The sequence below is a fragment of the Aptenodytes patagonicus genome, chromosome 18, assembly GCF_965638725.1.
Source record: "Aptenodytes patagonicus chromosome 18, bAptPat1.pri.cur, whole genome shotgun sequence".
NCBI classification, from domain to species: Eukaryota; Metazoa; Chordata; class Aves; order Sphenisciformes; family Spheniscidae; genus Aptenodytes; species Aptenodytes patagonicus.
The window spans coordinates 8,065,665-8,091,917 of record NC_134966.1 but is presented as its reverse complement, the minus strand read 5'-3'; the positions used below and the strand labels follow the sequence as shown (position 1 = coordinate 8,091,917).

At 39.8% G+C, this 26,253-nt stretch overlaps 1 protein-coding gene across 1 annotated transcript in view; it reads left to right on the top strand.

Annotated features, from left to right (window-relative positions):
• Window positions 1–223: 223 nt before the first annotated feature.
• The window catches only part of MED27 (mediator complex subunit 27), a 95,587-nt gene continuing 69,557 nt past the window's right edge, over window positions 224–26,253 (top strand). The window contains exons 1-2 of the mRNA XM_076355119.1: window positions 224–446; window positions 3,236–3,380. Of these exons, the coding sequence (XP_076211234.1) occupies window positions 241–446; window positions 3,236–3,380 (351 nt within the window). The 5' untranslated portion in view covers window positions 224–240. The remainder of the gene's footprint in view (window positions 447–3,235; window positions 3,381–26,253) is intronic.

Genomic DNA, 26,253 nt, shown 5'->3' with positions numbered 1-26,253 from the left:
GAAGAAATCCCTGAGGTTAGAAAAAGAGGATAAAAGGCTTAAAAGTGACCTGTTGTGCCGCTCAACCGGCCCCCCCGCCCTGGGCAGCCCCCGAGGGAAGCGCCACTTCCCGCCCGGCCCCGCCGCTCGCCCCCGCCCCCCTCAGAGCCCGGACTACATTTCCCAGCCTGCCCCGGGCCGCCGCGGCCTCGCCGCATTCCTCACAGCCCGCCGGGCGGAGGCCGGGCCCGGCCGGCCAAGATGGCGGAGGGGGTGCTGAGCCCCGGGGTGAACCTGGAGGCCTTCTCCCAGGCCATCGCCGCTATCCAGGCGCTGCGCTCCAGCGTGACGCGGGTCTTCGACTGCCTGAAGGATGGGATGCGGAACAAGGAGACCCTGGAGGGCCGCGAGAAGGGCTTCGTGGCCGCCTTCCAGGAGAGCCTGCACTCCGTCAGCCGCGACCTGGGGTGAGCAGCCGGCCCTGAGGGGGCTTCCCCCCCGCGTCGGTGTGCAGCCGGGCTCCCGGCCCTGCGGTGGCGGCGCGGCGGGGAGAGGCGTCCCGGGCTTCCTCGGGCCTCTCCCCTCGGAGGCGCCCGGCGGTGCCGTTTCCGCTCCCGGAGAAAGTTTTAGGCAAATAAACGCGAAAACGCTCCGGTTTATTCCTTCCAACATCGAGCGCGTTACCCCTCCGTGGTGTTTCATTCCAGAGCCTCCAAAGGGATGAGTGCTGCTTATAATGTTTACCTGTTTTTTGTTCTTGTTTTGTTTTAAAAAAGGAGCTGTCGGTGGGATTGCCTTGGCAGGCTGAATGCTTTTGGTTGCGGGGAGATTTTTCTCTGTTTTCTGAAGTCTTTTTAAAAAAAAAGTTAAAAATAATCAATTTCTAGGCTCACACTATTCACTAGCTTCCAGGTGGTTCAGGAATGACCATTTTATTACGAAAACTTGTAAGGCTGGAAAGTTAGTACACATTAAGTATAGTTGTTTAGTGCCAGCAGGTGTGTTTCACGTAAATAAAGAGAAACTGTTGAGGCTGATGGTCCATGTGGATCCTGTGGACTGTTGGGTTCAGCTGTATCCTCCTGGAAGCCATCAGTGTTGTCCAGGGAGGTGTCCAAGGGCAGGGCAAGCACATAACTGCCCTTTCCCAGCACATCTTCTGGCCTCCTGAGATTTAGGATTCAGGGTCTTGCGGATAAGAACTTGTTTCTTCCTGGCGAATAGGCCTTGCTGATTTTTAGTTCTCATTGCGGTAATATAAGTTGTTACCTACTTCTTCCCTTCTGTTGGGAAAGATGGTAGATAATAATTCTTACAAATGATGTTGTACACAGCTTTATAGACTTCTGTTGTACCCCTTTGGTTTTTATTGTTTTCAAGTTGAGGAGGCTTCATGATTCTCTGCATGGAAGCTGTGCCATTCCTTTGGTTATCCTTCTTGTCTTGCTCGGTAATTCTTTTTAAAGAATTATCTAGTATAACCCCGAAATCTTATTCCCAAACAATAATAGATAGCAATTGGCTCTGACCTATCTTGTCTCGTGTGTAGTATTTTACACTCCTCTACTTTGCAGTTTATCATCCAGCATTTCAGTGCTGTGAAGTTCTTGTGCAATTCTTTGCAGTCAGTCCCTGTCCTACCATATCTGAGAGTAGCTTCATCACCAAACTTCACCAGTTCCTTTTCCACCATCTCTTCCACGCCATTAGTGGATATGCTTATCAGTGCTTTGGTCACATTTCTTTCCTGATTCCTTGCAAGATAATTTTTTTTAATATTTTGATGTATATTTAATTTGTCTTTTTTGAAACATAACTGCCCCAAAATATTGTAATTTGTACAGCATCGAAGTGTTACACATTCTGTTACATGTTTGGGAAGCACAGATTTCAAGTAGCAAGGGAATACTCCAAGGTGGATTGAAGTTAACGATATCAGTGGACTTTGGCTCACGTCGTGAAAGTATTGGCTGGGATCCCTGTTCAACAAATCCTTAGTTGTTTTCTCTATTCACATTTATTTTATTGTATTCTTTTGTCAAGAAATATTAAGCACATTCATGACTGTTCACAGCACCAGAGGCTTAGAAAGAATGTAGGCCATGGAAACTTGAAGGAATGATGATTAATAAAGGAGAATTTTGTGGTAGTAAAGTGTGGAAGTCTCTTAAGTGTCGGTTCCCTGATTGTTGGCATTTATTTTCGTAACCTTCATTAAGTGCAAATTGAGATACTTGGGGTTTTTTTTTACAGAGATTTTCAGAAGTCACCCTTTGAAGGGTCTGAATCCTGCTTTTAATCTAGTGGAAGTTCTGAAGTTCGGAGTGGGATGTAACATTCAGAAGTCAAAAGGAAAGGCACCCGATTAGTCATGTCGCTTGAAAAACTGCATTTTATATCTGTGCAAAGTAGCCAGTCTTTCTTCTACAGCTGATTAATGCAAGTTTTAAAAATTACTTAACTTTTGTTATTATTAAAAGTAGTGTTTGACAGATGAGATATGAAGCAATAATAGATCACTTCACGGTGAGCTTTTTTTTCCATGGGAAAAGTGTGCTTATTATGCTTTAGTTGAGTATTTTATAAGCATCTACAAATGTAAAAATTGCTCGTGGAAAACAGAAGATGCTTCCTTGCCCTGAGAACTTGGAATGCGTATACTTGCTGAGAGTAATCACAGACTTTGCAGGACCATCTCCAGGCTTAGGACTAATGCCAGTTCTTCTGTATATTTATATGAGGACAATTTTAATTTCTAGATCTTTAATGAAATGGTGAGGCATCTGCCTGCTTGATGGGAAAAAAAATATTTCTAGTATTGCCCCTAGTATTGCAGCCAATGCTCAAGTCAGAATTTTGAAGTTTCTGAGGGTATGCATTGCTCAGAAGATGCCCTGGATTCTGGAAGTGCTTGTGAACAGGACCCACCACAGTTTGGCCTTTTTCCAGGTTGTCTTACAAAGACTCTTGACTTGTACTTTCTCTCTTTAGAAGCACTGAGCTTAATGACTAACAGACCACTTTAAATTGTTTGGGTAATGACAGTGGTTAAGTTTTGTGTGCGTGTGGTGTTTTTTGTTTTGTGTTTTTTGTTTTTTTTTTTTTTTTTAATCGAATTGGGCAGGTATTTAAAACTCACAGAGGTATTACATTAGAGTTCATGCATGATTGCTGTTGCTGCAGCAGGACTGTACCTCTCAGATATCTGTATCTGCAGATCTGACTTTAAAAAAATTACTATTCTCTTTTCTTTCAGTGAACTGGAGCGTCTGAGCAACCTAGTTGGTAAACCATCTGAGAACCATCCCCTGCACAATAGTGGACTGTTGAGCCTAGATCCTGTTCAGGACAAAACACCTCTTTACAGCCAACTTCTTCAAGCCTACAAATGGTCAAATAAGGTAACAGAATACATCAATGTGATTTAGTTGTGTATTCCTACAGTATGTTTGATTTGTGGCACAGTAGACCTCTTGAGTGTGTGAGACTCAAAATTGCTGAGTTTGTTACGAAGTTGAGGAGCATAATATATACCTAAATGTACTTTTAAAGGGTAAAAATGGTGCTTTAATTGAGAGGAGACTTTTCTGCGATACTGAGGTGTGCCCTTGTTTTTTAAAGGGGGTGTTAACTCCCTAATCATAGAATGGTTTGGGTTGGAAGGGACCTTAAAGATCATCTAGTTCCAACCCCCCTGCCATGGGCAGGGACATCTTCCACTAGACCAGGTTGTTCAAAGCCCCATCCAGCCTGGCCTTGAGCACTTCCAGGGATGGGGCATCCACAGCTTCTCTGGGCCACCTGTTCCAGTGCCTCACCACCCTCATAGTGAAGAATTTCTCCCTTATATTTAATCTAAATCTACCCTCTTTCAGTTTAAAGCCATTACCCCTTGTCCTATTGCTACGTGCCCTTGTAAAAAGTCCCTCTCCAGCTTTCTTGTAGGCCCCTTCAGGTACTGGAAGGCTGCTATAAGATCTCCTCAGAGCCTTCTTTTCTCCAGGCTCAACTCTCTTCAACAACCCCAACTTTCTCAGCCTGTCTTCATAGGAGAGGTGCTCCAGCCCTCTGATCATCTTCATGGCTCTCCTCTGGACTCATTCCAACAGGTCCATGTCCTTCTTATGTTGGGGGCCCCAGAGCTGAACGCAGTACTCCAGGTGGGGTCTCACGAGAGTGGAGTAGAGGGGGAGAATCACCTCCCTCGACCTGCTGGCCACGCTTCTTTTGATGAAGCTCAGGATACAGTTGGCTTTCTGGGCTGCGAGCGCACGTTGCCGGGTCATGTTGAGCTTCTCATCAGCCAACACCCCTAAGTCCTTCTCCTCAGGGCTGCTCTCAATCCATTCTCTGCCCAGCCTGTATTTGTGCTTGTGATTGCCCTGACCCATGTGCAGGACCTTGCACTTGGCCTTGTTGAACTTCATGAGGTTCACACGGGCCCACCTCTCCAGCCTTGTCAAGGTCCCTTTGGATGGCACCCCTTCCCTCCAGCGTGTCGACCGCACCACACAGCTTGGTGTCGTCGGCAAACTTGCCGAGGGTGCACCCAATCCCACTGTCCATGTCGCCAACAAAAACAGTGCCGGTCCTGCTGCCGACCCCTGAGGAACGCCGCTCGTCACTGGTCTCCACTTGGACATCAAGCCGTTGACTGCAACTCTTTGAGTGTGACCATGCCACGTTAGCTGTTTAGCATCTTATGTAGATATAAAATAAAAGTATATTGTGTCCTTGCATCTGGCAGTAAACACTGTAGCAGAGGGCAGTGGGATATTAGAACAGAGGATCAAGAGCTTATGTCACCTCCAAATCTTTTTCTAAGAAAAACATATAGGGAAGTTGTCGTCATCGGAAATCTTGATGCCTTTCCATACCATTTGCTCTTGCTAAAAACCATTTGCACCTGGCCTCAGAAGTAGCTTTGTATTCAACAGCTTTGGCATACCTAGTGTTTTCAGATTGTATATATTGCATTGAATTTTAAGTAATGTTAAAAAAAAAAAGGCAGATAAAGTTAATGCAGTTTTTTACATTTTTAAAAAATTAATTGTTTTTGTTGAAAGAAACTTCTTTCTCGTGAGCATAATTCAGTTCCATAAACCTGTATGCTGACTATATCTAGAGACAGAAATCTGATAGCTATCTTTCCTTCTCTGCTCTGAACATAGTCTACTTGTGGGTCAAAAATATTCCTTTCCTCACATCTGGTTTTATTAAATAAGTAAACATTGCATTGTTGCAATTATTACTGGTCTCTGTCTGAGCACCATTATGTTTCAGGTTGCCTGTTCCCATCCTGAATTTTTTGAGCACGCTTATTACTTTTTATAGAAATATTTAAATGAATACGTATTTAAAAGCTTTCTTAAAATTATCTTTGAAATACTAGTGAGCTGTTACAAAATGTAAAAGATGGATTCATTTCTGTTATGATAATTGTTATTAGTGAGAGATTCCAGAGTTGTAGCTTTTAACAACCTTACACAAGACAGCAGGAGTAAGCAAGAATAATAAATCTGAAAATATTTAGGGCATTAAAAGAAACAATTCCACTTTCAATTATTTATTGTGATACATGAGCAAGGAAGACTTTCAGACTACGCAAGTACTTCATAGGCAAATTCTTGTTCTACATTGATCCAACCAGTCTAATACTATTCAGATTTAAAATAGAATACTACGGTAATGTTTGCATGAATACCACAATAATGTTTGTACAGTCACTTTTCAGAATGCAAATATGTGTTAACTTCTAAAATCAGTAGAATTCAGCATTGACGGCAATTTGGTATGGTTGGAAAATGGGGGACATGAAGGATTTTTAAGAAGAGATTTATTAATTGAGAAAATGTTTCATGTTTGCTTGTGTTTCTTGCTGTTAGCAGCAGATTATTGGCACTGAAGAAAAAAATAATTCGTTTGCTACTTTCAGAAAAAAATAAAACCATCTAACATTTAGACATGAAAACTCCTAAACTTGTAACCCAGTTAAGTCTTCAGTGATTTAATTACTTCTTTAGGTCGTTATCAGAGTAAACTCAGCTGGTAATAGCTTTGGCAGAGTTGTTCTAATGGAATGTTTTATTAACTTAGAGCGTTATGGAGCTTTGAAGAGCAGTTTTTTGTAATACTGGATTCTGATTTCAGAAGGCAGAAAGTTTTAGCATCCTGTGCACTCATACACAGTTAAATGTTCCGGGGGGAAAACCAGTGGTTTTTTTTCTTTTATCTCTGTTGCCTTTGACTTCTGTTTTACAGCTAAAATAGAAGATACTGTTTAAGTTGTATTTAAATAGCTACTTTCTACCTAATGGTTCTTCTGAACTTTACTAGCATCCTTTCTAGGGTTTGCAATAACCAGCAGGCGTGGATAGGTTGCCCCTGTTTCTAACAGCAGATGTGTTGCCTGTGTGAGGGTATTAGCTGCTGGATTTACCATTAGCAGTGAAGACCCTATTGATGCTTGTGTGTATTGCTGCTTAAGTCTTCATCGCTAAATACACTTCTTGAATAAGTGTTATTTCATTACATCTTTTGGCCGCCTTCTGTTCTTATTATGCGTGTCTGGTGTTTTCTGTTGCTTCGAAGGGAGGATTTAGATGTGGTGATGTGTCAATACAGTTTATGTCTGTCTGCATTTAATTTTTAATTTGTGACCCCTTTGTGGCTTGCTTGCTTGTATTTTTGATGAGCTGAGATAAGGGCATTTTCCTCTCTCTTTGATTGTTCGTGTATTACTGATGGCATGAATAGCCACATGGCTGCCAGGGGAGGATAGGTGGAGGAGAGTTTCGGGGCTGTGGTGCAATTCAAAAAGGACATTCATGAAATATAGGGAAAGTGAGTACGCAGACTTTGTGTTGCATGTTTCAATGCATTCTGTTTATTTTTAAAACATGGGGAGGCTGGTAGTAGTAGCTTGTAGGACAAGAATGAGTAAGGTCGGTAGGAATAACTGGGCTATCTCATGAGAAGCAAATTATTGCTCAGTATATCAAAGCACTATACATAGTACTATATATTTTTAAAAAAAGCAAGCTTTGCTGCATTATTTTTTTATCTAAAATTGAAAGAACAATTAGAGGCCTGAAATGGTAATTCTTTAAAAAACCCAAACCACCAAAATCCCAAACCAAAAAAATCCCAGCATTTCAAAAGTTATCCTAGTCTGTTTGTTTAAAAGCTGAGATTTTTAGTTGGTCCACTTCTATGAGTATTTCTGCTTTGGAAATTATAGTCTCAGCCAGTTTTTGGAGCATATAATGACAGTAACCTTCCAAATACCATAAACCACATGAAGTTCTTTAAAGCATAGTACTACCAAATTGCTGCTTTTTTTTTTTTTTTTTTAAGTGTATGAGTGTACCTAAACTTAAGCAGTTTTGTAAATCGGGAGGTGGATCATATCTACCTATGTGACTTACTTTTTCCGGCAAAATTGGTTGCACAAGTAATAGCTTGTTTAGTCTTGTTTTCTTAAATTTCAGCTGAGTCTGTATTAGTCATAGTTCCTTGTGGTTCATGAGATACTGGATCTTAGAACAGTTATTTGTTTATATTTGCAGCTTTGTTTTGATGCCGAGTCAAGCAAATGCCCAATTTTGATCTGGTCTTGGATGCATGGACAAGCTTTCTGGGTAAAGTAGCAGTGCTGAGTGGGAAGGGTGGTGAAGATCATATTCACAGACATAAATAGAAAATTTTGTTTAAGGTATGGATGTTAACATAGGAGATTAGACTTACCTGATGCTTTTCAACTTGTTTTATTTACCACGTTTAATATGTGTAGCTGTGGCTGGTTATGTGTTGTGAGGAGACTCACTTTTAGGTGTGAATTTACTGACCTCTTTGGCTTAGTGCAGTAGAGATTAATTGCATTTAATTGTGATTTCAGAGATATTTGCCCCAAACCTTATTTTACTGCTCCTGTGAGTCACAACGCTAGTTCCTCTGTTTCTGAGTATCTTAAGTTTGCCTGCTCCAGGGGTACAGAAAAGTACAGCGGGAAAAGTTAAAACTTTCCTTACAGAAGTGTGTTATCTTGGCAGGGCTTGTTATTTATTAGCACCTGCTATCCTGATATTTACTTATTGTAGTTTATGCAATAGTTTTGCAGATGGCAAAGTTGTCCATATAATGGAAGCAGCTGTTTGGGAACACAACAGCTTGTCAAATGCATTAATTACATACACATGCAGCTGTAAAGGAACTTTACTTTCCCAGGTGTTTAACAGAGCTCACAAGCTATAGCTGAAAAGGACAGGAAGTTTACGTTGCTCTTACTGCAAGCAAGAGATAAATGGTTTTTCTTCTTTGCTTTAGCTTCTTTTATGTATCAGTAGATATCATATAAGTAAATTACTTTGACTGTAGGGTGCGTGGAGGCATGTAGTAGCCATGGAACAGTATTTAGGTCTACTTGATAAATTTTTTTCCCCCTCCTCTTCAATTCTATTTAAGAAAAGAGGTTTTCTTCGTTACGATTGAAGTGCTGTTTCCCAGAAGGATCTATATGTGCCCTCTAATGTAATACTGAAGATATAATATTAGATAAGACAAAAAAGAGCTGTCATTCTGTATGGGTAATGCAGATAAAGTATTATCGGTAAGTTAGGAAGTTTGTAGAAATCAGTAGTGGGTTTTGGGTTTGTTTTTTTTAATGTGGACTGTCTCTGTCTAGTAATTGTAATTGATTTCTGGTTTCAGTAATTATGTACATCTCAGCTGTTGAATTTTTTGTAATATGATTGTTGTGTCTGAGCAGCTGAAATCTAAGATGACAGTAGCAGTCAGAAGGGTTTCTGGTTTGTATGTGCGTGGCCTGGTACTACTTGAAACAGTCAGGACTGGACCTGCAGGGTGCTGCTGCCTTATCTCTCGTTACCAGGTGCTTGCTGCTTGCATTATATTGGATGTCACAAGAAACTACCGCAGGGGAGGATGCATTTGCTATAAGTTTAGATGAAAGGAATTGTTAACAGTCGCTCACTAAATTAGACTGAAATACTGATTAAGTTTTGATTTGTAAAAAAAAAAAAAAAAAAAAAAGTGACCTCACGTTTGTGACAGAGCACTGGAAGAACTCACCTCTGTTGCTCTTCAGGACACTTCTGTAGCAAGTGCCCTTACGCTGGCCTTCCTTGTTCCTGGGTGCTTCTCCTTTTCCGCAGTAGATGAGAGCATGATCTCATGAATAAGAGCATCATTTACTAAGCAACTGCGTGTTTCTTGATATTTGTTCTCAATACTGGGTGACAAAGGGGTTTTGTGGGGGAAAAAATACTTCTGATGGTGTGATTAAACCAATATTATATACTTATTCATATATAAAATGTTTAATAAAGCTTGTGATGGTGTGGTTGCCTGATCCAGCTATAGTAATGCTGGCAGTCAGGGCGGATGCAGATTTTTGGAATCCAGGAGTTTGAACTCATTCTTTGGTATGAACTTTTGTTTTCCATCTGGTGCTTTAGTGAGGTTATTTATTGCCTGTAGTGTGTATTTGTTCATCCTCTTTGCCCTTGGCAAAGCAATTGTATACCCTAGCCCTGTGCATGCCCGAGGCAGTGTCTGTTAAGGTGTTTCCATTGACTTTGGTGGAATAGAAATATGTCCACTGAGCAAGGCAAATGCTTTTATAGGGCAAGTTTCCCCTCTCTTAATGGGTTGCTGTCAAGTAGTTCATGCCCAACATTTGAGCTTTAATTACTGGTAGAGATTTTTTGCTTATTTGCTTTTGTTTGTTTATTTGAAGAGTATATGCAAAATGATCAGCTACCAAACCAACACCATAGAATTCCTCTTTCTACCAGACTTAAGAAACATTGAGTTTGTTGGATAGCAGCAAACGGTCTTCCCCAAGTTGCTGAGTGATAGCAGTACTAGCAGAGTTTACTTGCCCAAGTGAAAATACTGTCTTCTACAAGTTGTCTTTCCTTCCCTCCACCCCCTTTGCAGTAAAGAGTTTGTTTTCAGACTTTCAAATAATGTTATTAACAGCAGTAGAAGTGGGGGAAATTTAGAACAATTGTAGTCTTGAACAGGTGATGTTATTTTAAATTTTTTCCTTGCCTTAAACTTCACTGAAGTGCAGTGTTGTATGTTCTACTGTTTTCAGAGCTGCATTTGTCCGTTTGCTATATTCCAATTCCAACGCTTCCATAGTCTGAACCTCCGTGGGTAGGTGTATGTGAGTGGTGGTGGTATTGTTTTATCATCATGAGATGGTACTTAAAAAAATCATGATAACCGCATGTTTGGAAAGGCTATTATCTACCACTTCAAGCAGAAAGCAAAAAATCAACTTTTCTGACCCTGTGACTCTCTGGGTGAGTAGGATTTAGATCAAATTATTTAATTTACTCATCTGTGAAAAGAAGATTATGGTAACTTGCATAAACTTTACAGTATCAGTGTGTTGTACGTATTCCAAGTGAACAAAGCTGGATAGGAGTTGTCATAAATTTATTTGGAAGTAATACGTTGGCATTTGCAAAATGAAAAAAATTACTGTTGATCTGCATCTTGAAATACACTAAAAAATATTTGGATTTAAATTTGTTACTTCATAGCTTCCTCTTGTTTTTACATAAATTTAAAAATCGAACTGTTGAGATGATTACCATTAATGAGTTAAAATGATTTTGTGTCACATGACGAGAAAAGGAATATATAGTTTTTGTTTATTAAATTATTTTGATGTGTTCCCTGATAAATTATTTGTATAAATTGTGTTTGTTGTAGGTCTCAAAAAAAGAAATCAATAAAGCCTGTAGAGAAAGTCCAGACTTGTTACGACTGCCCTTGGTAGCTTAGTATTGATTAGACACAAATATTGAGTTTAATGACAATAAATGACATTAAATGTTAACCATAATAGTAGAGGAACACTGTTGAAGTAATTATTATTTTTTTTTTGTTCAACTTGATTGTAAAACAAAGTGTTCCCTCCAAGGAACATTAATTTTAAATTTTGGATGCACTGAAACATTTTGAATTTAATGTAGTTTTACAGTAGCACGGACAATGTAACTGAATTACTATGTTGGCAGTTCTTTGGAAGTTCAGGCAAATGGCCAAGATTTTGTCCTTTCAGGACTTTTTTTCCTGCAAAAATGTGGTGGTGTAATATTGTGACATACTGTTGCATGGAGAGCCAGCTTATGCTGCTGAGATTTCATCCACCCAAATTGGGAAACATGTTCTTTTCAGGTGTACTGTAATGTCAGTGACAGACGTGTGGCATTGAGGAAAACTGTATCACGGTAACTGGATCATCTGCTTGCCCAGTGCTTCTGGAGGTTGCTTTTGAAGATCCCCTGTGCTAGCTGGGGTAAGAGTGGGAAGGTCAGTGGTGCAGCTTGAGACAACTGGTATTCTCAGTGAGCAGGAGCTCTAAAGGAGTTACTTAAAGAAAAGATTTGCAGTGACCAAAATCCCTTGGTTTGCTCACAGAAGGGAACAAATGAAAAAATAAAATAAGACTCTAATTGAGGGAAAGTGACAAGTCCGTACAAGGATACCTCTGTTGCATTCTGAAGAGCACATTTTAATCTGCTTTGTAAGAGCAGAATCAGTGCTTCGTAGAGGGAGCCGGAGTGGAAAGGCTCTTAGGGATTACCGGCTGTGGACTCCTTTCCTGTGCAGATAAGCCATGGGAGTTTATATTCCTGTCACTGGAGAAATGAATGATGCACGAACTGGTGTTTTCTTATACATGGGTCACAAAACAGGAGCTGGGCCACTTGGATTCTATTCTTGTTTTTCTTACTAATTTTTGTTGTAACCTTGAACAGGATGCATGATTTTTCTGTGCCTCATTTTTCTTAACGGATAAAATAGGATAATAATACTTAACCTACTTCTTGGGAGAGTTTCTAGTCTAAATGTGTCTCAAGTGCATTGGGTTCTTTGGACAGAAATGCTTTGTAGATGCCAAGCATTATACAGCTAGTGACTAATGTTGTTTGCCTGGCAGTCTGGAAAAATGCCCTTTATGGGCTTTTAATTTTGTGCGATTTTAGGCAAATGTTTTGGTGAAATGTCCTTGCTGTTCAGAATTACATTAATGTTCTTTTTTTTTTTTTTAATATGACTAGGAAACAGGTGGTTACCTCTTTGCCTCCAACTGCCATAGTTATTAATTATTGCTCAGTTGTCTGCCTGGAGAATACTGAGTTTTATTATTGCAGAATAGATTTTTAGTGACCAACTATGACAGGGGTGGCAAATTCAGGTAGTGTACAAATTATCCTTGATATTACAGTGCTGCGGGAAAAAGCACTGGAAAAGCTATGAGGAAGAAAAAAGACCTTGTACCAAAATGGGGGGGGGGGGGAGGGGGGGCAGGAATTACAGTAGTTAACATATACTTTACTGGAGAAGGAAAAAGGTGGGACAAGAACTTTTTCTGAGGGTCTCCGAGCTATGCAATGATAGTTTAATAAAAAAACAGTGAATATAGTGAGGAGAAAAATAGTAAAAATAGTGAAAACCATAATGAAAACAGGGAAGCTTATAACAATAGCAACAGTAGAAGTAAAGGCAGGATCACCAACTACTGTATGTTGGGTGGGTTTTATTCTCCCTAGAGATCCTGCCTAGAGCAGCATCTGGGGGCGCTGGAGATGGGTAACACCAGTGTCGTGGTTTAACCCCAGCCGGCAACTAAGCACCACGCAGCTACTCACTCGCTCCCCCCCAGTGGGATGCGGGGGAGAATCAGAAGGGTAAAAGTGAGGAAACTCGTGGGTTGAGATAAAGACAGTTTAACAGGTAAAGCAAAAGCCGCACACACAAGCAAAGCAAAACAAGGAATTCATTCGCTCCTTCCCATCGGCAGGCAGGCGTTCAGCCATCTCCAGGACAGCAGGGCTCCATCATGTGTAACGGTGACTTGGGAAGACAAACACCATCACTCTGAACGTGCCCCCCTTCCTTCTCCTTCCCCCAGCTTTATATGCTGAGCATGACACCATATGGTGTGGGATGTCCCTTTGGTCAGTTGGGGTCAACTGTCCTGGCTGTGTCCCCTCCCAGCTTCTTGTGCCCCCCCAGCCTGCTCACTGGTGGGGTGGGGTGAGAGGCAGAAAAGGCCTTGACTGTGTGTCAGCACTGCTCAGCAGTAACGAAAACATCCCTGCATTATCAACACTGTTTCTAGCACAAATCCAAAACACAGCCCCATACTAGCTACTATGAAGAAAATTAACTCTACCCCAGCCAAAACCAGCACAACCAGTTATGTCCATCTTCTTTTTGGAGGGTGCATCTTCCCTCCTCAGCTGGGAGTCCCTGGAATCTGCAGCTCTTGGATTCTTGTGTTGGTTTGTCTTTGATTCCTATGCTGGCTTTGAACAAAAGTCTAAACCAGGGCTATCCTAACTCTTTTATTGTTACTATATATAACTATGAAAGTGTTTCTGACACCTAATAATTCGAACAAAAGGAAATGAAAATTACCGGTTTCTTTTTTATTTGCACTACCAGAAAGACGCTATGGCAGGTGAGAATTTGCCATATTTGCCACCTTGTGCCAATATAATTCCCTTGAAGGTTAGTTGAATTGCATTGACATTTTAGTAGACTGAGTTTAGTTTCTTACTTCAGGAAGAGAAGAGTGATGATGGGTACCTTTGTTGCTTAAAAAAAAAAAGAAATAATTAGCCTTTGATTCGGACTTGTTTGTTATGTAGTTGGATGTTTTATAGCTGTGATCTTCCCAGAGTTATAATAGTAATAATTCACACTAGGATGCTATTGTGAAATAAGGTTATGTGTGTCCAAACAGAATTTGCCTTTCTTGCTGAATTTTGCTAGAATACTTTGTTTCAAATCTGAAGCAGCCTGAGAGCATGATATGGTGTTTTTCTGTTGTTGTGCCTGGTGTTTGTTTGTATTCAACAGTATTTTTCAAGGCTCTGATCAAAATAATGCTGTAAGCTGTACCAGTCTCACTTTTCCTAATTATGGGAAGTGATATATCAATACACACTATTATAAATCACAGCCCCCTTGTCAGCTGGTGGGAATTATTTAATGCTTTGCAACACCTTTATTTGCTAATGAGTGGGGTTTTTTTCCCTGTTTCTTTGATAAGTATTAATGTTCTAGCTGTTAGCCTATTTCAGGATGGAAATGATTGATGTTGCTCTATTTTAACCAAAACACTTCTGCCCACTCCTGGTTCTTCCTCCCCAACTCCTTTTTTTTCCCTCTGCAAGAGCTCTTCATACAATTCATGTTGGCTGGATTATGTAATTTGTAAGTCAGTGATCACTTTCCCTTTCTAAGCTGTAGAATGTGCTCATCAAACCAAATTGGTTAAAACTGCATTGCTTTGTATTAATAACAGACTTTGAATCAAACTAAGCCATGCACAGGCACAGAACTGCGGTATGTAGCTGAGTAAGTCATGGTAGGACCATTAGATCAGAAGAAAAGGCTTTACTTTTAGAAGTTGAGAAACACAACAAAGTGTAACTGGAAATCCATGTTGTCTAGGGATTAATTGAAGAATATGTATGACTGCAGAACAAGGGCAGCATTGTAATAAACCCTCGGACCCAGCACGCCTTTGAATTTTGTATTTGCCTGCTATCTCAGCTCTCGGTGGCTCAGACTGACTTGCTATCAGTGATGAAAGCCTGCTTTATCTTCCAGTGGATGGTGGCCACCGTGAAAGCACAGAGGATGTCTCACTTTCTTTGAGGCAAATTAAAGATGATTGTAAAGCGTTTGGGGACCTTCATATGAAGGGCATTCAAGGAATACGAACACTAATATAAAATAACTGATACAGGTGATAAGCAGCCCATTGGTATTCTTTATATGGAGAAGATTTTTTTTTTTATAGCTTCTAGAGGAAATCAAATAAAATGGAAAATTTAATGATGTCACCCTGTTGCTCTCTACTATTGTTGTCAGGTCTTTTTGTGTGACTGTTATTTGTTGTTTGGTTTGGTTTTTTGGTTTTTTTTTGAGGCAGAAGTGCGCTCATCTCTAATCTTTTTTGGAGTTCTCTTTTGGAGTTACTAAAGTTGGCCCCCTCAGACAGTTCACAGAGTGATTTAATTGTTTGAATTGCATATAAGCAATACTCAATTCTTCCCCATTGTATCTTAATCAGATACTGTTGATAACTGGGCAACAAAACATGGAAATCGTCTAAAAGCTAATAAAATTGAAAATAGTCTGTGTAAGGAGCTGTATGTAATCAAAGTGCAGTTCAGAGCACTGCTTTGGCTACTGCTTCATGGAAATGTACATTTGGCAAAAATGTGGCAAGAGTTTTATATGCAGCAGTAGTTGATACTGAGCTTCTGATGTTGAAGGCATGTAACCCAGGTGGTCTCTGGTGATTCTTGAAATCTCTTGCCTCTTGGGATCGATGCATACTGATTTTTGTTTTCTTGGGAGGAAAGAATAATCCTGCCCTGCAGGAGTGGTGGTGGTTTGTGGCTCTGGTGCTGTGATAATTGAAGAATGTGAATAAGGAATTGCAAACCATGACATCAGTACTATTACTGTTCACATCTGTGCTTGGTTTTTGGTTTTAATGTAGATAGAGGTGTATTGAAAAAGATGTGCAGTTGATCTCGGATGACCTTTCAGAATGAATTTGCTTTTCCAAAATATTCCTGTTAGTAAAATAAAATTTTGCTTGGGGAGAACAGACAACTTGCTTCAAATTATCAAAGTTGTAAGATTTCGCTAATAACATTAAGCAAGCCATTAAGGAAGTCTGTGCTTTGCAGTAGATGTGGTCATTTTACATTCTTCTGAAAATGTTTGGTTTTGCAGGTGAACTTTGTTTCAGATCTGGCTGGATATCTGACCCAGCTTTTAGGGATACTTGAATTTGGTGTTCTGCTTTCTGCAGGAGCTCTGATGAATGACTCTTCTTCTGTAGAAAACCAAGACTTTGCTTCTGTTGTAAAATGCTGCCTCTTGAGAAATGGGCTTGGGTTTTTTCTTCCCCGCTGTCCCCTGTAATTATATTCTTCTGTCTTGGGTCAGCTGGGAGTAGAATGTGAAAAAACAATATTCTAAACGTGGTACTAAGAATTGTAGCCTATGTAACTTTATGGTTGACTGTCAGGCTTGTTTGGCTGTTGCAGAAACATATCTTGGCTCTCTAGAAGTTTGAGTAGTGTCACAGTCGGGCAGGTTTCGGGGGTTGATAGGAGAATAGAGACGAGAATATGAACGTTGCACTCGGAGCTACTTCACTCCTAACTCCATTTGTTGTTGGTACATCTTCTTGGTGTGAGCTAGCATTTAAATCGATTGGAGTTGTAAAATCCTGAAGTTCTGGAAATAAAGATGACTTATCAGTACATGTTATTGCTCTCTCTACTGATACAAGATTAGCCCAAGCATGTATAGCAGTTCATTTTATCTAATTTTAAATGCCTGAATGTAAGGCTTCCACTTGGACAAGAAACAAAAAACATGAATAAAATCTTTTAACCACTGACATTTGTTCAGTTACAGTATACCTAGAAAAAGATGTCCTCTGAAGTAATAAAGGAAGATTTCATGAAAGCTGATTGATTCTACCAGGTGCTAGTCTTTCAGTTTTGATCTTTTCACAGAAAGATCGTAGTTTATGTATCCTGAGCAGCAGTTATCTTGTTGTGCTCTTTTGTAAGGTTCTTGGCTTAGTGTGAAGCATTCAATCACGCTCTGGTGCTCCACTGAGTTTGCTGAAAACTTAAGTACTCAAGTTTAATGCCTAAAGCTAGACCGTGTGAGTAATCTGAAAGCTGAAATGGCGCATGACTGCAGTTGCACGCTTGCCTGGTGTCTTAATGAGTTAAAAATGCATTTTTTGGAGCATGCATTTTTTATATGCTCATGAATTGGCTTGTTCCCAGATACCTCTTCTTCAAAAGCACATGTACTGACAAGCTGACAGTAATAACTAATATACTTATTGGCTAGAATTAGTATATATCATTATTATGAAAAGTAACGAACATGTTGAAATGCTAAGGATATTTTCAAGATTACTTTAGATTTGGTTGGAGAGCAGAGTATAATGGCTACATCTTACAGCATGTAATAAAATCACAGGGGTCTTTGATATTCAGAGTTGCGCTTTGGAACAAACAGTTCTGTTCAAAACCAGCACCAGTCTTGATTAATTTGGTTGTTGTATTTGGATTCTCTAAGCTTCTGTAACTGACAGCGATATAGTATGAGCGGTGCTCTGTATACTGCATGGGCCATTAGACACAAGGGAATGATATCTAGATGTGACATTTTACAGTATATTCTAAAATAGATGTATTTACTACTCATTATATGAAACTGCAATTCCTGTGGAAATCGATATTGAAAATACGCACTAAAAGCCTTCTAGGATCTGCAGGCATGCACAAAAAGGAGCTGTACACATGTACTGTTACTCACAAGTGGTGGGTTAAAGTGAATTATTTTAATCTTTTCCTGTCAACAGCAATTGAGTGTATTTTCCTTATTGCGACATCCTGTTACTGCTACAGAAGATGCAGAGAATGTGGACTAGAGCAGAAAGAGTCCTCAGGTGTCTTTAAACTGTTTTAAGCTGCCCATGGTTTGAAAATACTCAAGAATCTGTGATATGAGCTGTTTGACATTTTTCCTATTCCAAATGCTCAAAGGAATAAATCTACATAAAGAGTGTTAAAAATGAGAGAGTCTTTGCGACAACGTCTGGAATCTCAGAATGTTACTTTATTTTTCTCTTTTGGCTGACCACCACGATAAAACAGCTGAATCAAATATGTTCTTTTATGTATAAAATATATTTTTTGGGTCTTGACAGCTTGTTTCCAGTTTTAGTCTAATTCAGTTTGAAACAGCTGTTCCTAATCTCTGCAAAACAGGTTTTTTGATGGAAATCATGACATTCTCAACTCCTGCAGTGTTACTGGGCTCTATCTCATTTCAGAAGTTGGCTTTTCTTTATGTTAAAAGTACTCTTCATTCAGAGAAAATGTCACTTTTGTATCAAATAAGCTGCAGTTAAAAGAATAATAGCTGCTTCCTCCCCCCAAGGTTATCTCTCAATGAGATTGGATATATGTTTCTCTTCCTACATGACTTAAGAAAAAACATCACTGTGTGTTTTACCATTAGTTAGATTTTTATTCTAATGTTCCCTGCCCTACCCATATGCTTTCCGTTGGGTTCTATTTAGAATTTTCTCTGCAGTTGTCTCAGCACTCAGACTTAACAAGTTCTCTGGCTTGCCTTATGGTTCAGTTTTACTCTGGAGTCAAATCTGGTATTTTCAGAATTTTCAATGTAGCATTTTCAGTTTGCTCAGTGCCGTCTTTTCTTCCATCCCTCCCCCCCGCATCCCCCGCCCCGGTTGACTGCACTGCTTGGTGCCTCTTCCAAAGCTGTTTGTAGAAACTGCATAGATCACAGAGCCGATCAAGTCTGTAAGCTCTCTTGTGCCCGATAAAACAAAAGCTAACCTTTCATTTCCAATTTTCTGGTTCTTTTGGACAACCTAGCATGTAATATGGAGTGAAGTCAATGACTTTCTGCATAAAAGAACTTGCTATCTAGTTGACTGTGTGAACACAAGTGTATGATGATACCGTGTGAGGACGTTTCAAAACACTTTTGATGGGGAGGCTTAAGGTTTCAGGCGTGGCAGTGTTGCCAAGTTTATAACGGGACTGGAGGGACTCTGGAGTTGTGCATCCTTTTCTTTCCTCTCTCCTTAGCTTGCTGGATGAGGTTTCACAAGTCACTTTGTTATGCATGTCTTTTGTTTTCCTGTCTATATAAAATGAGGATTGTGCTACAGAATGAGTACTCTGAAAAATCTGAGAGAGACGCCGCGTATGAGTAGGACCACTAGTGGTTGCTGATCTCACTTCTGAGCCCTCTGTGGGCAAATACCATCCTGAAGCCTCTTTTGGGTTATTTTGTTAGAGCACAATTTATCAGCTGAAATAAAACAACATCTAACACGACACAAAAGCTTTACTACTTGAAGAGCTGTTAAATATGCTTTCAGTTCCAAATTCAACACTTTGCCTGGCAAATATTTTGGAATGTTTATTGTTTTCCTTGCAATTTTTTTTCCCCCACAGTCTAAAGAACCTGACTTGGGGCTGTGCTAGGATTAAGTAAGATTACTAGCATCTTCTTTCCATCCCTCTTGTGTACCTTCTATGAATACATCCTAATAACTATTGATATTGCATTCATCCTGCAAGAAGCTGAGACCTTTAGTGTCTGCTGATGCTGCAGTTTTGATGTTGTGTTTTTCTTGCAAGTAAAATCAATTGAGACAAGTCTTGGTAACTTTTACAGCAAAATAAAATGACTATGCCAGGCAGCCATTGGAAGTTTTTAAAGTATGGGTATGCTCTTAGATCACATATACAGGGTTGTTCCAGCAGAATTGATTGGTTGATCTACTAGATTTAAAGGTCAACTGTTATCACATTTCAGGAAGATTGAAGAAGATATAAAATTGCTGCTATGCTTTTCTAGGTCGTATACCCACTTCTGGTGCTCTTTGCTTTTCCGCTGTACATCTTAATTTACTCAGCTAAAGCATCAATACATAAAGGGCACAAGTCAATGTGCTTGCTTTCTCCTGTCAGTGGGGGAGCTAGCTAGTTGTATTTCCTCCAAGCCAATACCTTCCCTCTGGAAGACCTGAAGCGGAGAGGAGTCCACTAGACTCTACAGAAATGGAAGAAACAAATCTCTCTCTCTCAGGGGAAGGCTGTGAGGAAAGCTGCAGTCTAGCTGTCTTGTTAGATGATCCGTTCAGTTCCTAGAGTTGACGCATCCAAGGGGTGATATGGTCTGTTCAAAGTGCAGCACAGACGGAAGAGAGAGATGGCATATCCCTCTTAATGGCTGGAGACCTTTGATTGTGGGGAATCAAAACAACATCTCGTTAGTAGCGTTTTATGTGGCAGCTTGGTATTATACAGATGTCCTCAGAGACCAAGCAGCTTTGGAATATTATGTTTTGTAAAGTCATATTTCCATGTAATAGGCAACTGTATCTGCATACAGAGGTAAATAAGTTTCTTGTTAATTTTTTGCAACAATGCAAATGAGACAACTGCTTTGCTGTAGCAGGTTGCATGAACTAAAAGCAGCAGGGACATAGAACATTCACCTGCTCAGATACAATTAATTTTCCCTGTAACAAAGGAAAAGGAGTCCTGAAATGAAAAAGGGGTTGATGGGGGGGGGGGGGGGGGAGATTTAATTTAAGCTGATAAACCAAAACACATTATTCTTCAAGATTTTTCCCTTGTGAACCATATTATTGCTATATTAATTTGATAGGACTTTGTTCATTGTTAAGTTTTGCTCTTTTCCTGTACTGATAAACTTGCTGTCCTTCCGTGTGGATCTTCCATAAAGCAGCAGAGGACAAAAAGTGTTTAAAATGGAATAGACTTTAATGGCATGGGAACTGTTCCTGAATCAGAGAATACTGCATTGCAAATGCTTTTAGCTAATCTTCAAACAAATTTCAAAGTAACTTTATGATTTTGTGTGGCTAGTAGATGCATATTTGATGATGGTCATGCTATAGTAAGGGGTTTGTTGTGTTAACAGTACACGGGAAGATGACTCTCTTTTAAGAGTCACTATCCCCCAAAAAATCTGTTGTAGGGAATGTTAACTGTTTTACAAAGGTTATTTGTAGTAGAACTCCCAGAGTCTAAATTAACTCGGAGAGTACTGTCCTTAGTGCATTTTCTTATGCGCTAACTTGCAAAATGTAGTAATTCCCAGATGTGTAGAAATCAAGGGTCTGTGGCTTTTCTGTAAGCATCCATGACCTGCTTTTAAAATAGACACTGACATACAGCAGTGGCTGAAGACTGTGCTTGAGTGGACTGAGGAGACATTTATTGTGCGTTTATTTAAGGTGGCCTTTTTCAGAGATTCTTGCTCTGATGGCCATCTAACTTCAAAAAATTGCGTTTTGCTTTGTCAGCCGCAATGTGAAGTCTGGGAAACTAATGTCTCATGTTCACTACGCTTATGGTAAATATGGAAAGAATATTTTTTTAAATAAATAATGGACCAGGCAAAGTTTTCAGAGGCTTGCATGATCAAATCAGAGTAGCAGCAAATCCTTTGTGATTTTCCCAGTGGCTGATGAAGTCAACCAGTGCCTTCACTGACTGATCTGGTTTTTGTTTTCTTGCAAGTTGCTTAAATCTGTATTTTATTTTTTTTTCTTTTAACCCTTGATGATGTCTGCCTTCATTAAAAGGTACTCATGGAAATAATAAATTTTCTAAAGTGCAGTAGTAGTGCGTGTATGGTACTGGAAATGTGATTGCTCTTCTTATGTACGCAGTTGCGTGCCATCCTGATCAATAGGTTAGACAGACATTATTGCAGGGACTTCAAAGAGGTTCTAAACAAGAATACACTATACGTTCATGAAGCTTCCAGGTTACAGGGAATTGTCAAGTTATAAAAGAATGCTTCTGTGTGGAAGAAAGTTTGCAAGGTAAAAAAAAACCTGTCAGCAGGAATATTACAGTGTTGTGCAAACTTTACGCCTTTTTCTCTTCTTGTTTTCCCTTCAAATCGCAGGGCTGTAGCATCCCTCCTTTCTTCAGCTTGGTGACTGTAGCAGCACATTGCTGTTTTGAATGAAAACAGTTTAATATAGGATCCATCAGTTGCCAATGTAAAAAACCCATTAGAAAAGGGGAAGAAAAATCCCTGTATATCAAGAGTATTTATGCAAAGTAGGTATTTAATCAATCTCAGTCGTTTGCTTTATTGAGAAGAGCAATACCAGTAGCAGCAGTCATGGCAGGCAAAATGCTGTGAATATACATGCTGGTAATTAGTTTGCAGGTTTTGTTCTAATTCTTGTTGTACAATGTACTCATCAGGCTTAAGTCCAGAAGAAGAGAAATGTATTTTGAAAGCATCTTCCTTAAAATGAACTTACTTTAATTTCTTACTTGATTATTGCTTTGAAGAACAATAATACTTGGTTGCTCACTGAGAGTGATAGTAAACTTGTGCTTTCATGTTTCTTTTACAAACTAAACACAAGTGCAGTCGTGTTTTAATGCTGACTTCTTTCATAACACTGCTGAGCTTACGCCTTCATCAGCGTTCAGACAGTGCACTATCCCTGCACTTTGGAAATGCTTCAGACCAATTTATTCTGTTGTTTGGTGGGGTTTTTTTTTTTTGAACCCCAGTTGCCTCCAGTTGTCATCTGTGGCAACATGTATATGTTGGTGTATTACTTACAACAAATTGCACTTTTCTCATCTTCAGCAGGATTTATGGTGAAATTTGCATTCCAGAAGTTGTTGCAGCCTCACAGGGAAACATTTGCATTTCAGGAAACACTGATAGGTAATGTTATTGAGTAAACAATACCTGCAGATTGCTTTAATCAAATTCCTGAACTATGGAAAGTTTGGATGTGGAAAATATTTCAAAAAGGCATGGGGCAGGCTGATGCTTTGGTGAAAGTTCCCTGGCTCTAAACCATACTGTAAAACTGCATGCTGAGGCCTTTGGTTTCTACTGCCGTATACCAGCATCAGCAATTGTGTCAGTGAGTTTTGATTTAAGAAAAATAATAGACATATTCCACAGTAAAACACTTGTTTTAATGGATTTTTTAAAATTAAAATAGTCTTGTTGCTAAAACAGAGAATATGTTGGCATAATATGTATAGCATCACCTGTCATGGTGTGCAGGGCAAGATGATACTTCCTCTGTTAACTCCAGCTACTGACCTTGCCCTTTAAACAGCCTGGTTTATTGTAGGAAAGTTGCAGAGGAAGAAGAATCTTAATGCTTGGCTTTAAACCTAGGTTTTCATCTGTGCTCTGATTCCCTAGAGAGCATATATATATATATTTTAAGAGGTTCCTGTGGTTGAAGAGTTTATAATGATTTGACCTTTCTGAAAAGTTGCAGGTTGGATTTTTAGATTACTAGAAGTCCTTGCATGATGGATATATTGCTTGGTCATGATGGCCTTGAAATGTAATACTTAAAGAAAACAAATTAGTTTGAGCTCCTTACGCATTTGTCAAGAAGTCCTTCACCTGTTCTTCATGTGTTTATGTATGCATGTGCACTATGAGTCCGTTGCCTCCGAGTATGTCCTCAAGGTCTGAAACAGGACTTCCATTTGGAACCAGCCAGCTGCTTGTCTGCTCCAGCGTGTAGTTGGAAACTTCCCTTGGCAAATTCTGGTTTTGTTCCACAAATTAAATAAGTCTGCCAGAAAGGAAAACAAAAAATAAAAACCCCACAGCTTGGTAATGCTGCCCAGTTGCAGTCTGTGCTATCTCCATGGTTTTGAGCCTTCATTATGCAGCTTGCACTCAGCACACTTTTATTTAAAGCAGAGCTAAAAGTAGAACTAAATAGCTGACGTTCATAGCCGTTTGGTATGATGCAGAATTACTGGGAGGGGGACGGGACAGGAAGAGGAACACTGCTAGTGCCGGGCGGATTAGGCTTATTTATTTGCACAGAACTATGCAGAGCTGTCTAAAAAAACCTAAACTAGACCATGCTTTATCAAGGAATATAAGCTTACTAAACTAGGAAGTTCTATTTTGTTTTATTCTCGTTAAGTTTTGCTTTGTTTTATACCCTGAAATGATGCAGTTCAGTTTGCTGTGGCTGTTGCAACAACCAAACTATTGCTACTATGTTATTGCAGCATCCCGGTGCTGATTGCTTTTCATGGAGCCATCTCCATATTGCAGAGCCAGCTGTTTTTCTTACTGTCCGAGCATTAGGCTCAGTAGTATAAATTACTAACTGCTCCGTGGCTTTCAATTGTCCCTGTTTGTTTAGTGTGCCAGCAGCAAGTCTTCAGCTCTTTCAGCACCATTTATAAGTTTTCCTTTTTCTTTTTTTTTTTTTAATGCCTCAGGCAAAAACTATAGTTGAGTGAATTGTCGGTCGTTCATGTTGCTGAATTATTGGCTTGATAAAATAAACTTTGGGATGTAGGTAGATAGTGTCCTCGTTTACAAAAGATTTTGTAGCTAGAGAAGTGATAGAAACAAGTTAAAAAATCATGGTTTGTGAAAAGCAGTATTTTGCTCCCCCACCGCCCCAGTTTCCTTAAATGCACACCAGTTTGTCAGATTGCTGGCGGTATGATCTCATACAGAAAGATCCTTTTTGGCTGTGTAAGTGCGTGCACTGCTGAAGAGTTAGGATACTTTTGGAAAACTTAATGCTGAATTTATCAGCTTGGGTCTGTTTCGAAACCTAATTGTAATGTAACAATTGTGTAGGTTTTTTTAATGTAATTTCCTTGTCTACCTTTAAGACCAAAAAGATGCAGGTTTGGTTTTTTTTTTTCTTTCTTATATGTATAACATGTTTTTACATTCTCAATTCACTGTTCAGGCTAAACTAGTTACTTCCAATAGTTCTCTGATGTTCTGCACCCACCGTAGCTGCAGTGATGGGCACCATGGCGTGCTTAGCTCCATAAGGTGTTTGCTTCTCAAAAAGCAGCTCAAAACTGTTGGAGGGGAAGGGGTTGCTTTGGTTTTTGAGGTGAGAAAGGTAAGAATAAGTGAGAATATAGGGTACGGCATTTTGTGGCTGTTCAGGACTGGCAAGTTTTGGAGGGTGGCAGACCATGTATATTGGATGCGTCATGATTTTATGGGAAGCAGTTGATAAGATGAGGTGGATACCAGTTCATAATAGGATGGTACTGAAATTTTGGTACAATGGAAACTGTGTGTAGGGAAGTCGGTGCCATTCCCCGAAGTCAGCTGGACTTTGGAGTTTTCCAGCCCAGGTTAGAGGAGCCGTTTTGATAATACACTATAAAACGAATTGAACAGCAAGGAAAATGCTTCTGCCCTCTCTGTATTTCAGATATAAAGTCAGACAGCTCAAATCTAGCTGAAGGCTTTGAGTCTCTGTAGCATCTGAAGCCTCGTAAGCTGCCGCTGCTGTTTCGGTCAGGCTGTGAGGTACGGCAGCGAGGAGCATTGCGCGGGGCAGCCTCCGCCACGGCGTGCTGTGCCGTGGGGTAGTTCTGCCATTTGGTGTGGGCTCCCTTCTGGGGAGCTGTCAGCCAGGTGATAGAGTTGCAGGGAAGGAGAACCTGCTCGGAGCCTGCCCATTTTTTTCAAGAGACTAAGTAATATTATGATTTTTATATATTTTTTTTATATATATATATATATATATATTTTTATATATATATATTTATATATATATATATAAAATATATATATATTCCCCCCCTGGTAATGGGGAGCATTCAGAAAAAGAGAAAAAGGCCAGTAGTGTCCATTTGTTCTCACCACTGTATCCTCAGGGCTTGTTGGCAGTGTGGCCTTCAGTAGAGAAGGGTAAAGTAGTTGAAACAATCACAAAAGTTTGCCTTATGGTTTGAGGGAGGAAACACAGGTCTTGGTCAGATGAAGCTGTATAGAAGGATTTTTTTTATTCCAATCCAATGTTATTAGCTCGCTTGTAGCACTGTGGTCATTAGTGCTCTTAATTTACCTTCCAGTAAATATGCCAGATAAGCCACTGTGGCCAGCCACATTAACTTTCTATTTATTTCTCTTATGATGGCCACCTGAAGCAATAGATTGATGTCTGCAATTTTTACTTCATTAATAATGAAGTCCATAAAGCAGTGAGAGGAGTGTCTGTTTACTTGGTACCTTAAACTGGGGTACTGATGAACTGCTGGTTTTTGATCCAGTAAGATGTTCTTAGTGATTATCAAGATATAGCAATAAAGTATGTGCAGATTTAGATGAGGAGCTGAAACGTCTGCGGGATAGATCGTAGACATTTAAGTGGTAATTGGGTTATTGAAGAGTGCCTGCAAGACAGCCGATACATGAAAAGTCAAATGTATGTCAGTCTCCTTTGAAATCCATAAAAATTAATCTTTTAGGTTTTCCTGTGGTTTTAACTGTGTCCCACAGCAACTTAAAAATGGCTCAGTCTCAAAGTCTTAAAACTCTTCTGATAACAACAGTGCAAATTCCTAGCTAAATAAAGAAGCTGTAGTGTTTATAATTTCCAAAAAGTATTTTTCAAATGCTGTTGTGGCAGTTAGTGATAGGAGTACTGTAGGGCTTGTGTGGGTGGGGATGTTTTGTGCTGAATACAGTGACAGCTACAAGTCTAGTCTTCAGAAACCCGGGTTTGGCCCCGAGTATCATTCTCTTTCCCCTCTATTCCTATTTTGAGTCCAGTAAAGAGAAGCATATGTTTTCTTGCATCAGCTACAT